This window comes from Anolis sagrei, chromosome 1 (assembly GCF_037176765.1).
Source record: "Anolis sagrei isolate rAnoSag1 chromosome 1, rAnoSag1.mat, whole genome shotgun sequence".
Classification (NCBI taxonomy): Eukaryota; Metazoa; Chordata; class Lepidosauria; order Squamata; family Dactyloidae; genus Anolis; species Anolis sagrei.
In genome coordinates this window covers 4,419,632-4,438,435 of record NC_090021.1, presented here as the reverse complement: position 1 = coordinate 4,438,435, position 18,804 = coordinate 4,419,632, and the positions used below count along the sequence as shown (strand labels likewise).

General features: G+C 45.4%; 1 protein-coding gene across 1 annotated transcript; it reads right to left on the bottom strand.

The window, feature by feature from the left end:
* Positions 1 to 3,029: 3,029 nt before the first annotated feature.
* LOC132761664 (zinc finger protein 850-like) lies at positions 3,030 to 17,434 on the bottom strand. The gene is made up of 2 exons (XM_067472313.1): positions 17,363 to 17,434; positions 3,030 to 7,371 (listed from the first exon to the last, which is right to left on the bottom strand). The coding sequence occupies exon 2, from the start codon at positions 7,188 to 7,190 to the stop codon at positions 5,061 to 5,063; it is 2,130 nt and encodes a 709-aa protein (XP_067328414.1). The 5' UTR covers positions 7,191 to 7,371; positions 17,363 to 17,434; the 3' UTR covers positions 3,030 to 5,060.
* Between the last annotated feature and the right edge of the window lie 1,370 nt (positions 17,435 to 18,804).

Below are 18,804 nucleotides of genomic sequence, written 5' to 3'. Positions count from 1 at the left end.
CTTCCATCCCATACCTTTAACATCCCCTTTTCTACTGTATTTGGTAATGTTTGGAACAAATATAAGTTTTTGGTATTATGAACATTTTTAAGGCCCTGATTTTATCCACTCTTGTTAATGTTTTTCCTTTCCATTTCTTGAATTATTTTCCATATTATCTTATAATTCCCCTTAACTATACTCTTTGGGTTTTTGTATATCCATATTCCTAAGTATCTTAACTTCTTTAATCCTCATCTCAATCCTGAGATTTTCCTAATCTACAATTGTTCCTTTGGTGGGATATTAAGACTTACTTAGGCGATCCCTCGCTTTCCGAGGATGATTGTCTTCCAATATTCTTGTGGGTCCGTAGGTGGCTGTGGAGCCCTATTCTTGCTCTGCATCTTCTTCCGCAGTGAGGGCATTGGTTTCCAGGTGGAAGGCGGTCTCAGTCAGGGTTGGCTTGACGCGCCTTACTCTTGGCACGTTTCTCTTTTTCACCCTCCACTCGTGCCTCCTCAAATTCTGCAGCACTGCTGGTCACAGCTGACCTCCAGCAGGAGCGGTCAAGGGCCAGGGCTTCCCAGTTCTCAGTGTCTATGCCAGAGTTTTTAAGGTTGGCTTTGAGCCCGTCTTTCAATCTCTTTTCCTGTCCACCAACATTCCATTTTCCGTTCTTGAGCTCGGAGTAGAGCAGCTGCTTTGGGAGACAGTGGTCGGGCATCCGGACAACATGGCCGGTCCAGCGGAGTTGGTGGCAGAGGACCATTGCTTCAATGCTGGTGGTCTTTGCTTCTTCCAGCACGCTGACGTTTCTCCGCTTGTCTTCCCAAGAGATTTGCAGGTTTTTCCGGAGGCAGCGCTGATGGAATCGCTCCAGGAGTTGCATGTGACGTCTGTAGACAGTCCACGTCTCACAGGCATAGAGCAGGGTTGGGAAGACAATAGCTTTATAAACAAGCACCTTGGTATCCCTACGGACATCCCGGTCCTCAAACACTCTCTGCTTCATTCGGAAAAATGCTGCGCTTGCAGAGCTCAGGTGGTGTTGTATTTCGGCGTCGATGTTGACTTTGGTGGAGAGGTGGCTGCCAAGGTAGCAGAAATGATCAACATTTTCTAATGTTACACTGTTAAGCTGTATCACTGGCATTGGAGAGGGGTTGGCTGGTTCCTGCTGGAAAAGCACCTTGGTTTTTTCAATGTTCAATGACAAGCCGAGCTTCTCGTATGCATATTAAGACATAGTATCTCTGATTTAATAATGTTTATATATAATCCTGATAAATTATTGAATTCCTCCAATTTTAAAACAAATATTTTACCATAGATCAGCGGTTCTCAACCTGAGGGTTGTTTGGCCATTACGGAGGGGTCACGAGGCAGCCTCCGAGAAGGCCCTGTCTCTCATCCCTACCAGTCGCGCCTGCCACAATGGCGGGACAGAGAGCAGGGCGTCCCCGGAGGATCTTAATCTCTGCGATGGTTCATAGAGGGAGATGCATTTGGACAAGTAAATTGGGCCGGGGCCATTTAGGGCTTTATACGCCAAAGCCAGCACTTTATATAGTGCCTGGCAGCAAACTGGCAGCCAGTGGAGCTGGCGTAAAACGGGAGTTGTATGCTCCCTGTATGCCGCCCCAGTTATTGACCTGGCTGCCTCTCGTTGGACTATTTGAAGCTTCTGAGTAGTCTTCAAAGGCAACCCTACGTAGAGAGCGTTGCAGTAGTCTATCCTGGATGTAACGAGAACGTGGACCACTGTGGCCAAGTCATATTGTATTCCTTATGATTAACCTTCTGTTGTTTCTCTGCCTTGTGCAAATTTATCCACCATTCTAAATACCTGTTTTAATTGTTGTTTGGGGCGTATATACAGACCAGAGTAATTCTACTTTTTCCTATTTTTCTTTATATCATTACCCACCACCCCTCTGAATCCTTTTTTACATTTTCCACCTGGAAATCTTTTGTATTTTTTAATTAAAATCGCCACACCATGTGCTCTATTTGAACCTCGATTCATAAACCTGACTTCAAATCCTATCATTAAATAATAGAGTCCTGTTCCCCATTCTCTTGTGAGATTCTTGCAAAAATAAAATGTCTACCTTTTATTATTATTATTATTATTATTATTATTATTACTATTATTATTATTAAACTCGCTAGAAACAACATCATACGAAAGCTGACTGGCACAACCTGGGGATCACAACCAGACACAGTGAAGACATCTGCCCTTGCGCTATGCTACTCTGCTGCCGAGTATGCATGCCCAGTGTGGAACACATCTCACCACGCTAAAACAGACGTGGCTCTTAATGAGACATGCCGCATTATCACTGGGTGTGCCCCACACCACTAGAGAAATTACACTGGTATTTCTACTACTACTTAGCTGGTATTGCACCACCTGACATCCGCCGGGAAGTAGCAGCCAATAGTGAAAGGACCAAGGCAGAGACATCTCCAGCTCATCCCCTGTTTGGGTATCAGCCAGCACGTCAACGACTTAAATCAAGACATAGTTTTCTTAGATCTACAGAGACACTCGCTGGAACACCCCAGCAAGCGAGAGTCCAAAAGTGGCAGGCTCAAACCCAGCACCTCAATCCATGGGTGATACCAGATGAGAGACTCCCCCCTGGACACACAGAAGACTGGGCGACTTGGAAGGCGCTGAACAGACTGCGCTCTGGCACCACGAGATGCAGAGCCAACCTTCAGAAATGGGGCTACAGGGTGGAATCCTCGGCATGTGAGTGTGGAGAAGAGCATACCACTGACCACCTGCTGCAATGCACCCTGAGCCCTGCCACATGCACAATGGAGGACCTTCTTGCGGTAACACCAGAGGCACTCCAAGTGGCCAGATACTGGTCAAAGGACATTTAACCAACTACCAAGTTTGCCAAATCTGTGTGTTTTTTTTCTTTTTAATCTGTGTGTTTGTTTTGTTCTGTTAGAATTGTAACACAATGGTATGGTTGCTGATGACACGATTAAATAAATAAATAAATAAATAAACTTTATTTGTACCCCGCTAGCATCTCCCAAACGACTCGATGCGGCTTACAAAGGCCAAGGCCTCGACACACAGTATGGCAATACAATATAACAATACAATATAACAATACAACAGTACAATACCTAAGCAAATTATCACAATTAAGCAAAATAAACACAGGCAATAAACAATACACTAAAACACAATCTTTAACCATTTTCATAACTTTTGATCTTTGTTGTGGAGTAAATAAACCATTGCAATGATGCTACATCGTTACTACTTCACACATATATTATTTGCATTTACCCTCCTGTAGTTTCTTTTCGCTGTCTGCTTGTCTTCCCATTCTTCCCCTCCGAGTCCAGACCTCTCCCTCCTTCCCTCAGAGGGAGACCTGAAAGAGTTTTCCCTTTGTTCTCTTTCATCCCCAGACTCTCCCTTGGGGACTGTGCTGCCCTTCCCGGTTCTCCTCTCTTGCAACTTCTTCCACCCATTTAACCCCATTTGTCCACATTTCATTATTCCACACTTCTTAGGCTGTTCATTCCTATGTCTCTGTACTGGATCTTGTTTCAATTCTTCTATTCTCCTCTCTTATTTTCTGTCTTTTAAGATCTTGTGATTGCTTCTCAATATTTTTAATTTTTTCCAAGTCAAAATCCATGTCCTTCAAGTTCCTTGAGATTCTTTTTTCTTCCATATCTTTTGGATTTCCCATAGGAAATCATCTCTGAGGTAAGCCTGTCCCTGCAGCTTCCAGGTCTTTCAGTGCATTTTGTCCAGCTGGCTTGTCCTTGGTCTTATCTGGATCTTCACGAGCGGTCTTCAAGGTCACCAACGTTTTGAAGGAGATTTCGATTTAAGTTTTTCAAAGCCATCAATTCATCTTCTTATCTTCTCAGCTTGGCTTCTGTCTCTTTGAAATTTTCTTGGCATTCTTCTACCTTAGTTACTATTAAAAAAATGTAATACAATTGTTTGGTTGCTACTGACACGATAAAATAAATAAATAAATACTATTAGCCCAAGACAATTATAAATTTGTGCAATTTGTTCTCTTCTCTGCTCGTTTCCCTGTCTTAAACTCTCCATGTTTAATTTAAGATATTCCAATGCGGTTATAATCTTGTTCACTCTTCCCCTTTCTATCAGCCATACTTACTATCGCCCGGTCTTCTGTTTGTATTCAGAGATTTATGGCTTTGGTAACCTTCAGTCATGACCGCTCAGCCTCCTCTCTTCTCTCTTCTGATCTGGAACCCAGTTAGGGAGAGATTTATGACACTTTATGGGCTTTTTGAGGTTTTAATTGTGCTTGTAGTTAGGAGAGAAATTAGGCACGTCTACTCTTGTTGACGCATGCACAGTCTCCACTGTTAATGAAGTTGTGTCCACACTCTAAGCATTTATTGGGTATCTCCCTAGTGTGAGTCCTTTGATGCACACATAGCTTTCCACTCTGAGTGAAGCTGTGTCCACACTCTGAGCATTTGTAGGGTTTCTCCCCAGTGTGAGTCCTTTGATGCACACGTAGATGTGAACTCTGAGTGAAGCTCTGTCCACACTCCAGGTACTTGTAGGGTATCTCCCCAGTGTGAATCCTTTGATGCACACGTAGACTTCCATTTTCAGTGAAGCTGTGTCCACAATCCAAGCATTTAAATGGTTTCTCCCCAGTGTGAATCCTTTGATGGACACGTAGATTTTCATTCCGAGTGAAGCTCTGTCCACACTCCAAGCATTTAAACGGTTTCTCCCCAGTGTGAGTCCTTTGATGTGAACGTAGATCTGAACTCTGAGTGAAGCTCTTTCCACACTCCAAGCATTTAAACGGTTTCTCCCCAGTGTGAGTCCTTTGATGCACACGTAGACTTCCATTTTCAGTGAAGCTCTGTCCACACCACAAGCATTTAAACGGTTTCTCCCCAGTGTGAGTCCTTTGATGTCTATGTAGATTTGAACAAGTCAATATTTTTCCACACTCCAGGCATGTATAGGGTTTCTCCCCAGTGTGACTCCTTTGATGTGAATGTGGATATGTTCTCTGAGTGAAGCTCTGTCCACACTACAGGCATTTATAGGGTTTTTTCCCAGTGTGAATCTTTTGATGTCTATGTAGATTTGAAATATGAGTGAAGCTCAATCCACACTCCAGACATTTATAGGGTTTCTCCCCAGTGTGAATCCTTTGATGTGAACATAGACCTGAACTCTGAGTGAAGCTCTGACCACACTCCAGGCATTTGTAGCGTTTCTCCCCAGTGTGAATCCTTTGATGGATACGTAGACTTCCATTCCGAGTGAAGCTCTGTCCACACCCCAAGCATTTAAACGGTTTCTCCCCAGTGTGAATCCTTTGATGTGAACGTAGATCTGAACTCTGAGTGTAGCTCTGTCCACACTCCAGGCATTTGTAGGGTTTCTCCCCAGTGTGAATTCTCTGATGCACACGTAGACTTCCATTTGCAGTGAAGCTCTGTCCACACTCCAAGCATTTGAACGGTTTCTCCCCAGTGTGAATCCTTTGATGGACACGTAGATCTGTACTCTGAGTGAAGCTCTGTCCACACTCCAGGCATTTATAGGGTTTCTCCCCAGTGTGGATCTTTTGATGTCTATGTAGATTTGAAATATGAGTGAAGCTCAATCCACACTCCAGACATTTATAGGGTTTCTCCCCAGTGTGAATCCTTTGATGTGAACGTAGATCTGTACTCTGAGTGAAGCTCTGTCCACACTCCAGGCATTTGTAGGGTTTCTCCCCAGTGTGAATTCTTTGATGCACACGTAGACTTCCATTTGCAGTGAAGCTCTGTCCACACTCCAGGCATTTGTAGGGTTTCTCCCCAGTGTGAATTCTCTGATGCACACGTAGACTTCCATTTGCAGTGAAGCTCTGTCCACACTCCAAGCATTTAAACGGTTTCTCCCCAGTGTGAATCCTTTGATGGACACGTAGATCTGTACTCTGAGTGAAGCTCTGCCCACACTCCAGGCATTTGTAGGGTTTCTCCCCAGTGTGAATCCTTTGATGGACACGTAGATCTGTACTCTGAGTGAAGCTCTGCCCACACTCCAGGCATTTATAGGGTTTCTCCCCAGTGTGGATCTTTTGATGTCTATGTAGATTTGAAATACGAGTGAAGCTCAATCCACACTCCAGACATTTATAGGGTTTCTCCCCAGTGTGAATCCTTTGATGTGAACGTAGATCTGTACTCTGAGTGAAGCTCTGTCCACACTCCAGGCATTTGTAGGGTTTCTCCCCAGTGTGAATTCTTTGATGCACATGTAGACTTCCATTTGCAGTGAAGCTCTGTCCACACTCCAAGCATTTAAACGGTTTCTCCCCAGTGTGAATCCTTTGATGGACACGTAGATCTGTACTCTGAGTGAAGCTCTGCCCACACTCCAGGCATTTGTAGGGTTTCTCCCCAGTGTGAATCCTTTGATGGACACGTAGATCTGTACTCTGAGTGAAGCTCTGCCCACACTCCAGGCATTTATAGGGTTTCTCCCCAGTGTGAATCTTTTGATGTCTATGTAGATTTGAAATATGAGTGAAGCTGAATCCACACTCCAGACATTTATAGGGTTTCTCCCCAGTGTGAATCCTTTGATGTGAACGTAGACCTGAACTCTGAGTGAAGCTCTGTCCACACTCCAGGCATTTGTAGGGTTTCTCCCCAGTGTGAATTCTTTGATGCACACGTAGACTTCCATTTTCAGTGAAGCTCTGTCCACACTCCAAGCATTTAAATGGTTTCTCCCCAGTGTGAATCCTTTGATGGACACGTAGATCTGTACTCTGAGTGAAGCTCTGTCCACACTCCAGGCATTTATAGGGTTTCTCCCCAGTGTGAATCTTTTGATGTGAATGTAGATTTGAAATAAGAGTGAAGCTGAATCCACACTCCAGACATTTATAGGGTTTCTCCCCAGTGTGAGTTCCTTGATGTCTATGTAGACTTGCATTATAAGTGAAGCTGTTTCCATACTCCAGGCATTTATAGGGTTCCTCCCCAGTGTGAGTGCTTTGATGTGAAGGTAGCACTGAATTTTGAGTGTAGCTCTGTATACACTCCAGGCACTTATAGGGTTTCTCCCCAGTGTGAGTCCTTCCTTGTTGCTGAAGATGAACCTTCTGAGTAAAACTCTTTCCGCACTCCAGGCATTTAAATGCTTTCTCTTCCATGTCAACAGTGATATGGTTGTTGAATGGCAATATGGATACTTGGCCCTATTTCCCTTTCTTATCTTAATTGAACTCAAGAATTCAGCAAGACCATCACCTTGGGAAGATTTCTTCTTCTTCTTCCAATATTATTGGTCTCCTAAGTGTACCCAAGAGATGGCTCCATAGAATCTTCCTTTCCCTGGTGAAGAAAGAAGCAAAAGATCAGTGAGGACAGGCAGCAACCTTTCCCTGCAAGACTTTCCCCCTTTCCCTTCATGGGTCATGTTGAAAATGGGAATACCAAGAAATGAAGACATCAGGGTCTCAAGCACGTACACAAATGCTAGCAAAGCAATCACTGATTCTTAAACAAGAAGGGAATGAATCCAGAAAGAAAAAAGGGATGGAGAACAAAAAGAATGAATGATAGAAGGAAGAAAGGGGAACCCCTTCTAATATTTATCTCCTAGGCTTGGGCAATCAAGAAAAAAATTGGTTCTAAACTCGTTTTGTTTCTAGTGTGCGCTAGCGTTTCGAAATTCTGAGGACTTCCGAAATTCCAAGATTTCGAAATTTCGAAAATTACGAATCGATCCGTTAATGGCGGACGCGATTGCGCAATATGCTAAAAAAAACCTCCAAATGGGACAGGGGGAACAACAACTATATTATATTATAATTATATTATTATATTATATATTATTATTATAATATAATATATATATATAATATAATAATTTATTATATTATATTATATTATATATATTATATTATAGTATTATTATATATTATATTATATCTTATATATTATTATATTATATTATAATATACAATTCTAATATAATAATATAGTAATTGTTGTTGTTGTTCATTCGTTCAGTCGTCTCCGACTCTTCGTGACCTCATGGACCAGCCCACGCCAGAGCTCCCTGTCGGCCGTTACCACCCCCAGCTCCCTCAAGGGCAGTCCAGTCACTTCAAGGATGCCATCCATCCATCTTGCCCTTGGTCGGCCCCTCTTCCTTTTGCCTTCCACTTTCCCCAGCATAATTGTCTTCTCTAGGCTTTCCTGTCTCCTCATGATGTGGCCAAAGGACTTCCACTTTGTCTCTAGTATCTTTCCCTCCAGTGAGCAGTCGGGCTTTATTTCCTGGAGGATGGACTGGTTGGATCTTCTCACAGTCCAAGGCACTCTCAGAACCTTCCTCCAACACCACAGCTCAAAAGCATCGATCTTCCTTCGCTCAGCCTTCCCTAAGGTCCAATTTATTATAATATAGTAATATAATATATAATATATAGTAATATAATATAATATACAATATATATACAATATAATGCACCAGACATACGAAAATAATTACGAAATAATTACGAAAATAGAGGAAAAAATCGATTCTTAATTACTCCTCACAATATTCCTGCATGGCTCGATATTGGGTCGTAAGCTAATTTAAATACGAATCAATAACGAATAACAAAATTAACGAACTGGATCGCCCAAGCCTATTATCTCCCTTCGGGGAGATAAAGCGGCATACAAATACTACTACTACTACTAATAATATATTTATAACCCATCCTCTCTCCTAGAGGAGACTCAGGGCAGTTTCCAGGGAATAATAAAAATTGGAAACATTCAAATGCCAAGAGGGAAGGGGGAATGGACAAGGGGCATAAGGGTAACGGGACTAAGGGGAAGTGGGATGAGAAACACTGTGTGGAGTTCACAAGTTAACAACATATGGTATAAAAATGACAGATAAAATAAAAGTGGCAACGCTTAATACAAGATGTCTTGGGAGTTGGTATAAAAGAATAGAATTGAAGGATTGTTTTTAAAAATGCTGCACATGTTTATTTTCTCCAAGAAACTCATCAAAAACAGGAAGATGTAAATGAACTAAAGTTAAACTGGGTGAAATATTATGAGAAACCATATGGCAACTCTAAATCTAGAGGTGGAGCCGTAATTGCAGCAAAGTAATGTAATTTTGTGAAAACTGAGGTACTGAAAGACTAAGAAGGTAGATTTATAATAATGGAAGGAGAAATTGGACAAGACAAATGTGTACTAGTGAATGTTTATGCCCCCAATGAAAAGAAAGAAGAATTTTACAATAAAGTGTTAAAGAAAATAACTAACTGGCAAGAAAAATATATAATTTTTGGAGGGGATATGAATATGGTAATGGATACAGTAGAAGATAAATCTAACCCAACAGCTAGAGATGAAAGTAACAATAAGACAAAGTTAAGTAGGACTATGGGCAAATGGAGATTGAGAGATGTTTGGAGATTACTAAACGGAGATGAGACAAGGTATACATATTTTTCAGAAGTGCATAAAACATACAAAAGAATGGACTATATGTCTATTACAAAAAAAAATTGTTAGATAATAATAATAATAATAATAATATAACTTTATTTTTATATCCCGCCAACCAGGGGCGGCTTACAAAGGACACGCCCAAAATTACAATTAAAACACATATGTAAAACACTTAACCAATTAAAACATCAGATAAAAACAAATAACAGCACAATATAAAAACAATACGGCTGAAAGAAACACAGCTGAGGTATAGATTCAATGAATGCAATACATTTTATAGGAGCGCAGGAAAGTGCAACTGATGGGAGCCATGAACCAAAGTGACTCCATTTTGAATACTGTCTATCTTAATATGTATCAGAAAGAGCATATTTCCAACTTCTTAATCTAAAGAGCAAACTTTGCCTCTCTGCCCTCTGGAAGCAGGTGTTGCAATAGTGTCAGCTTGTTCCAAGAGACCGTTTGTGGTCAGCCAATGTGGTTAGCTAGTTACTGTTAAGAAATGTATGCAATAGGTTTTGCTATATTTAATGTATATGGGGGGATGTTGACAGAGAGAGGGTCTTGCTAAATATGGAAGGTTTGTGGTGGCCCAATTCCCCGAACTGTTGACGCAGGAGGAATGGGTTGCCCAACCTAAAACTGTCGATAGGAGAAAAGGGGAACGTCTTCTTCGTAAACAGCCCTATTATAAAAGCCCCAGGACCAGAGGGTCTGGGGCAGACAGAACTTGGACTGCCATGTGATGTACATGACTTCTCTGCCTGTCTCCTATTGCGCAATAGAGAATAAAGGCTTGTGCTTGCTTGCTAGACTCTTGGACTCCTGTTTTGGATTCATAGCAAACTGGTAAGAACCTTGGGAAACTACGTTTTCCGCTACACAACAATACAGTAAACTGGGCAGGAAATACTCTTATAACGCATATTGTGGTAGAACGTATGCCAGTGTAAAGTGCGGAACTTCAAGTAGGGACAAGAAAGTTACTGGTGAGCTGCTTAGTCAAAAGCGCACCAGAACATCCAGGTTTTTAGTTGACTACGAAAGGAGGACAAGGTGGGAGCCCATCTGATCTCCCTAGGGAGGGAGTTCCAGAGCCAGGGGGCCACCACCGAGAAGGCTCTCTCCCTCGTCCCCATCAACTGTGCATGTGACGGCGGGGGAGAGAGGGCAGTGCCTCCCCAGAAGATCTCAAGGTACGCGCTGGTTCATAGGGGAAGATGCGATCGCGAAGATAAGCAGGTCCCGAACCGTTGAGGGCTTTATAGGTGATGACCTGCACCTTGAATTGGGAATGGAAACTTATTGGAAGCTAGTGGAGCTGTTTAAACAGGAGGGTTGACCGCTCTCTGTAATCAGCTCCCGTGAGTAGTTTGGCTGCAGATCTCTGGACCAACTGTAGTTTCCGGGTCATCTTTAAGGGCAACCCTACGTAGAGCGCATTGCAGTAATCCAACCAAGAGGTGACTAGGGCATGGAGCACCATGGCCAGATCAGATTTCATGAGGTACGGGAGCAAGTGGCGCACGAGTTTTAACTGTGCAAAGGCCCTCCCAGCCATTGCCGACACCTGAGCATCAAGCGTCAAAGTTACAAATACCGAAAAAGGAAATATAAGGATTACTGATCATGCTCTAGTCCAGGAGTCCTCACACTTTTTAAACAGAAGGCCAGGTCACAGTCCCTCAAAGTGTTGGAGGGCCGGATTATAATTTGAAGGAAAAAAAGAATGAATTCCTATGCACACTGCACATATCTTATTTGTAGTGCAAAAAAACATAAAAACACTACAATAATTAAAATGAAGAACAATTTTAAACATATTAATTGATTCGTATTTCAATGGGAAGTGTGGGCCTGCTTTGGTTGATGAGATAGGGTTGTTGTTGTTGTTTGCTTTCAAGTCATTACAGACTTAGTTTGACCCTAAGCGAGGTCCGGGTAAACGACCTTGGAGGGCCGCATTAGTTTGAGGACCCCTGCTCTAGTCAGTATAGAAATTTAAATTAAGCAAGGTTACAGTCAGATAAAAAGATGGAGATATAATCCTAGAATACTAAAACAGGAGGCAACTGTAAATGAATTAGCAAAACAGTGAGAAGAAATCTGGGACTGAAACAATAAAGAAATATCAAGAGCCTTATTATGATGAAAGCAATGATGAGAGGGCTGATAATAAAAGAAGCATCAAAGGTAAGAAAGAAGCAGGAAGAAAGGAATATTTTGAAAGAAAAAGGGATAGGAAAATGGCAAAATCAGTAGAATATAAAAAGAACCAAGTTTATATCCAATGAATTAAGGGCAAGAAAAGAAGAAATGAACAAAATGGAGATGGATCAGCTGGAAAAAAAATGATATATCTAAGGAGAGAATTCTTTGAATATAGTAACAGAAATTCAAGAATGTTGGCAAGGTCAGAATGTTGGCAAGGAAAGATATGTAGATTAATGAAAAAAAGGTTTAAAATATTCGAGGAATTCTACTCAGAGCTACATCAAATACGAGAACACTCAATTGATAAAATAAATGAATATGTGGAAGGAAATTGGAATATAAAATTAAGGGAGGAGGATAGGAAATTGTTAGAAGCCCCAATAAGCGAGAAAACAATAGAGAAAGTAAAATCGAAATTGAAGAATGGTAAAGCCCCAGGGTGGGATGGATTTGGACCAGAATATTATAAATTATTTCGGGGGAAAACAAATCCAAAATTAATAGTTATATAATGCAATATTAAATGGAGAAAAATTCCAGAATGACCAGCCACTGCCAGAAGGGACAGAGAGTTTCATCTATGCTGATGATCGTGCCATTACTGCTCAAGCAGGGAGCTTTGAGATGGTTGAACAGAAGCTCTCCAAAGCTCTAGGTGCCCTTACTGCCTATTACAGGGAAAACCAACTGATCCCTAATCCATCTAAAACACAGACATGTGCCTTTCACCTTAAGAACAGACAAGCATCCCGAGTCTGAAGATTACCTGGGAAGGAATCCCACTGGAGCATTGCAGTGCACCCAAATACCTGGGAGTCACTCTGGACCGTCCTCTGACCTACAAGAAGCACTGCCTGAACGTCAAGAAAAAGTGGGCGCTAGAAACAATATCATACGAAAGCTGACTGGCACAACCTGGGGATCACAACCAGACACAGTGAAGACATCTGCCCTTGCGCTATGCTACTCTGCTGCTGAGTACGCATGCCCAGTGTGGAACACATCTCACCACACTAAAACAGTGGATGTGGCTCTTAATGAGACATGCCGCATTATCACAGGGTGTGTGTGCCCTACACCACTGGAGAAATTACACTGTCTAGCTCAGGGGTCATCAAACTAAGGCCCAGGGGCCAGATGCGGCCCTCCGAGGTGATTTACCCGGCCCTCGCTTAGGGTCAACCTAAGTCTGAAGCGACTTCAAATCACACAATAACAACAACAATCCTTTCTCATCAGCCAAAAGCAGGGCCACACGTTCCATTGAAATACTAATAAGTTTATATTTGTTAAAATTGTATTGTTTTAAAATGTTTTTTGCACTACAAATAAGATATTTGCAGTGTGCATGATTTTTTTGAATTAAGATCCGGCCTGCCAACAGTCTGAGGGATTGTGACCTGGCCCTCTGTTTAAAAAGTTCGTGAAACCCTGGTCTAGCTGGTATTGCACCACCTGACATCCGCCGGGAAGTAGCAGCCAATAGTGAAAGGACCAAGGCAGTGACATCTCCAGCTCATCCCCTGTTTGGGTATCAGCCAGCATGCCAATGACTTAAACCAAGAAATAGTTTTCTAAGATCTACAGAGACACTCGCTGGAACACCTCAGCAAGTGAGAGTCCAAAAGTGGCAGGCTCAAACCCAGCACCTCAATCCGTGGGTGATACCATACGAGAGACTCCCCCCTGGGCACACAGAAGACTGGGCGACTTGGAAGGCACTGGACAGACTGCGCTCTGGCACCACGAGATGCAGAGCCAACCTTAAGAAATGGGGCCACAAAGTGAAATCCACAACATGTGAGTGTGGAGAAGAGCACACCACAGACCACCTGCTTCAATGCAACCTGAGCCCTGCCACATGCACCATGGAGGACCTCCTTGAGGCAACACCAGAGGCACTCCAAGTGGCCAGATACTGGTCAAAGGACATTTAATCAACTACCAAGTTTGCAAAATTTGTGTTTTTTATCCGTTTGTTTGTTTTGTTCTGTTAGAACTATACAATACATGTAATACAATGGCATGGTTGCTGATGACACAATAAATAAATAAATTAGTTAAATTAGCCTTCCCGCATAAGCGGTACTTAAATTTCTTACTTGACAGATCCAACTGTATTTCGGGCTGGAAAGGTTGACAGCAAGCAAGACAAATGGCCGGAAGCTCACTCCGACCCGGGCTGGCTTCCAACTCATGACCTCTTGGTCAGTAGAGATTTTTTAATGTAGTTGACTACATTTTGGCAAAATGTCTGGCCTCACAATTACAAACCAGTATTGGACTCACTACACACTACATTAAGGACTCTGCCCACTTCATAGAAAAAAAATCAGCTATTGCAAACTCAACACCAATGACAAAAGGACCAGCTTGGATGTGGTGTCCCTATTCACCAAGGGCCCCCCAGCAGACACCATCATACTCATTAACTGGAATTTCCCAGAAGACATCACTGCCCTATTTCAACATTGCCTACTGACAGGCTACGTCCAGTGGGAGAAAGAATTATATGAACTCAAAGGTTGGGCTGGGGGCTGGGGAGGGGGCTGGGTATGAGGAGTGGGAAAGGAGGGGGGCTGGGTGTGAGGAGTGGAAATGAGGGTGCCTTGGGTGTAGGAAATGGGCAGGAAGGGTGGCTTGGGTGTGGGCAGGGAGGGCAGCTTGGGTGGGAGGAATGGCAAGGATGGGACTTTGGGTATGGACAAGTGGGTGGGAAGGGCAGCTTGGGAATGCAGCTTGGATGTGGGGAGTAGGCAGGGAGTCTGCCTTGGGCATGGGGAGGGAGGGTAGCATGGGTGAGAGAAGTAGGCAGGGAGGGCACCTTGGGAGTGAGGCTTTGGAGTGGGGAGTGGGCACGGAAGGCCCTTTGTGTGTGGGCAGGGAGGGCGACGGGTGTGAGGAGCGGGTAGGGAGGGCAGCTTGGCATTGCAGCTTGTGTGTGGGGAATGAGCAGGGAGGGCAGCATGGGTGAGACAAGTAGGCATGGAGGGCACCTTTGGAGTGAGGCTTCGGTGTGGGGAGTGGGCAGGGAGGGCGACTTGGGTGTGAAGAGCGGGTACGGAGGGCAGTTTTGGTGGGGAGTGGGCAGGGAGGGTGGCTTGGGCATGGGGAATGGGCAGGGAGGGCAGCTTGGGAATGCAGCTTGTGTGTGGGGAGTGGGCAGGGAGTCCGCCTTGGACATGGGGAGGGAGGGCAGCATGGGTGAGACAAGTAGGCAGGGAGGGCACCTTCGGAGTGAGGTTTCGGTGTGGGGAGTGGGGCAGGGAAGGCCCTTTATGTGTGGGCAGGGAGGGTGACCTGGGTGTGAGGAGTGGGTAGGGAGGGCAGCTAGGGATTGTGGTCAGGCGATGGGAGGGCAGTTTTGGTGTGGGTAGTGGGCAGGGTGGGTGGCTAGGGCGTGGGGCGTGGGCCCCAATGCTGCAACATTCACAACTCCTTGAAACAAGGGTTCTTTCCACTGACCCTGGACATCCTGCAGATATTCTGCACACCCCACTTGCTTGACCTCCAACTGAACCGCTGAAGATGCAGCAGGCAAAACGTCAGGAGGGAGTGCTGTAGGAACATGTTTGCCACACAGCTTGAAAAACTCACAGCAACCCAGTGATTCCGGCCATGAAAGCCTTCGACAAGACAATAACAATAATTGTGTTTCTAACCCGCCTCCCCTCGTGTCTCAAGGCGGGTTACAGCAGAACTAAACACATTGTAAGCAATATAAAAAACCATAAAATACAAATACTGAATTTTAAAAAATGCACCATTAAAGCCTTGGCAGACCATGCAAAAAGAATCTGCGAAGCCCACCTCCTCCAAGATGAACTGAACCACCTCAACTGGGCTCTCCAGGCCAATGGAGACTCCACCTCAGACATCAGAAGAGCTGCAAGACAACCGAGAACAAGCCACGAGAATAAAGACGAAGATCCACCCAGAGGAAAAGTGTTCCTGCCAGACATCAAGGGAACCACTGATCGCATAGGGAAGCTGATGAGGAAACACAACATACAAATCTACAGACCCACCAAGAAAATCCAACAAATGCTACGTTCAACAAAGGACAAGAGGGATCCTCTTGCCTCTGCAGGAGTCTACCGTGTACCATGCAGCTGTGGACAAGTCTACACAGGGACCACCAAACGCAGCAGTATTGCCCAGACACACATCAAGGAACATGAAAGGCACTGCAGACTACTTCAACCAGAGAAGTCAGCCATAGCAGAGCACCTGATGAACCAACCTGGACACAGCATTTTTTTTGAGAACACAGAATCATAGAATCCAAGAGTTGGAAGAGACCCCCTGGGCCATCATCCAGTCCAACCCCATTCTGCCAAGAAGCAGGAATATTGCATTCAAATCACCCCTGACAGATGGCCATCCAGCCTCTGTTTCAAAGCTTCCAAAGAAGGAGCCTCCACCACACTCCGGGGCAGAGAGTTCCACTGCTGAACGGCTCTCATAGTCAGGAAGTTCTTCCTCATGTTCAGATGGAATCTCCTCTCCTGTAGTTTGAAGCCATTGTTCCATTGTGTCCTAGTCTCCAAATAAGCAGAAAACAAGCTTGCTCCCTCCTCCCTGTGGCTTCCTCTCACATAATGATACATGGCTATCATATCCCCTCTCAGCCTTCTCTTCTTCAGGCTAAACATGCCCAGCTCCTTAAGCCGCTCCTCATAAGGCTTGTTCTCCAGACCTTTGATCATTTTAGTCGCCCTCCTCTGGACACATTCCAGCTTGTCAATATCTCTCTTGAATTGTGGTGCCCAGAATTGGACACAATATTCCAGGTGTGATCTAACCAAAGCAGAATAGAGGGGTAGCATGACTTCCTTAGATCTAGACACTATGCTCCTATTGATGCAGGCCAAAATCCCATTGGCTTTTTTTGCCGCCACATCACATTGTTGGCTAATGTTAACTTGTTGTCCACGAGGACTCCAAGATCTTTTTCACACGTCCTGCTCTCACGCCAAGCGTTGTTCCCCATTCTGTATCTTTGCATTTTGTTTTTCCTGCCAAAGTGGAGTTGAAACATTCACACCTACCTCCAGCAGAGAAGAGTCCTTTGCCCCACCCCAGCCATTCCACAGATATATAAACCCTTTTTCCTACTTCCAACAGACCTCACTCCCTCTGAGGATGCTTGCCATAGATGCAGGCGAAACGTCAGGAGAGAATGCCTCTAGAACATGGCCCTATAGCCCGAAAAAACCCACAAGAACCGACTGAACTGTATTTCTACAAAAGACGAACACTGAAACGTGTTTCTATAAAATACAGATTGAAACGCACAGGACAGAGATCAAAACACAAGGCAGAGAGTTGAAAACCCGTGCTGAGAACGGGAAGGGAAGCTGAAGGCGGGCTCTGCGAGGAGGAGGAGGCTCCCTCCAGAAGGGCCCCCGGGTGTCTCTCCCTCTCTCTCTCTTTCAAGGCCTGGCCTCCAGGGAGGGAGGAAGGAAGGAAGGAATCCCTCAGGGAAGAGGAGGAGGCCGCGGCTGAGTCGGGAAAGGAAGGAAGGAAGGCCTCCCTCCCTCGCTCCTCCCTCCCCAAATGAGCCCCGGTTGGAAAACAGGGAAGGGGGGAAAGGAGGGAGGAAGAGAGAGAGAGAGACTGGGCCCAATCCCCTCACCTCCTCCTCCTCCTCCTTCTCTTTCCTTCCTTCCTTGTTGTCTTCCTCGCAGAAATGGCGGCGGCGAAGGGGGCGTGGCCTGGTTGACGCACGCGCCTCTATGACGTACAGGGGGCGTGGCCACGGGGCTTACAAAAGGGGGCAAGGCTGGATGACCTGTGGGGGCCCCTCCCTCCCTCCTTCCTTCCCTCCCTCCTTCCTTCCCTCCCTTCCTCCTTCCCTCCCTCCTTCCTTCCTCCCTCCCTCCTTCCTTCCTTACTTCCTCCCTCCCTCTTCCTTCCTTCTTTCCCTCCCTCCTTCCTTCCTCCCTCCTTCCTTCCTTCTCTCCTTCCCTCTTTCCTTCCTTACTTCCTCCCTCCCTCGTTCCTTACTTCCTCCTTCCCTCCCTCCTTCCCTCCCTCCCTCCTTCATTCCTTACTTCCTCCCTCCCTCCCTCTTCCTTCCTTCCTCCCTCCCTCCTTCCTTCATCCCTCCTTCCTTCTTTCTTCTTCCTTCCTCCCTCCCTCCTTCCTTCCTCCCTCCCTCTTCCTTCCCTCCCTCTTCCTTCCTTCCTTCTCTCCTTCCTTCCTTCTTTCTTCTTCCTCCCTCCCTCCCTCCTTCCTTCCTTCATCCCTCCTTCCTTCTTTCTTCTTCCTTCCTCCCTCCCTCCCTCTTCCTTCCTCCCTCCTTCCTTCTCTCCTTCCTTCCTTCCCTCCTTCCTTCCTCCCTCCTTCCTTCCCTCCTCCCTCCCTCTTCCTTCCTTCCCTCCCTCCCTCCTTCCTTACTTCCTCCTTCCCTCCCTCCCTCTTCCTTCCTTCCCTCCCTCCTTCATTCCTTACTTCCTCATTCCCTCCCTCCTTCCCTTCCTTCCTCCCTCCCTTCTTCCTTCCTTCCCTCCCTCCCTCCCTTCTCCCTCCCTCCCTCCCTTCTTCCTTCCTTCCCTCCCTCCTTCCCTCCCTCCCTCCCTCCTTCCTTCCTTCCTCCTTCCTTCCTTCTACCTTCCTTCCCTCCTTCCTCCCTCCCTTCTTCCTTCCCTCCCTCCCTCCCTCCTTCCTTCCTTCCTTCCCTCCCTCCCTCCCCCTCCCTCCTTCCTTCTTTCTTCTTCCTCCCTCCCTCCCTCCTTCCTTCCTTCATCCCTCCTTCCTTCTTTCTTCTTCCTTCCTCCCTCCCTCCCTCCCTCTTCCTTCCTCCCTCCCTCCCTCCTTCCTTCCTTCCTCCTTCCTTCCTTCTACCTTCCTTCCCTCCCTCCTTCCCTCCTTCCTCCCTCCCTTCTTCCTTCCTTCCCTCCCTCCCCCTCCCTCTCTCCTTCCTTCCTTCTTTCTTCTTCCTCCCTCCCTCTCTCCTTCCTTCCTTCTTTCTTCTTCCTCCCTCCCTCCCTCCTTCCTTCCTTCATCCCTCCTTCCTTCTTTCTTCTTCCTTCCTCCCTCCCTCCCTCTTCCTTCCTCCCTCCTTCCTTCTCTCCT

Excerpts from the sequence above, each read along its gene's own strand:
- LOC132761664 (XM_067472313.1), bottom strand. The coding sequence starts at position 7,190 with ATGGAAGAGAAAGCATTTAAATGCCTGGAGTGCGGAAAGAGTTTTACT.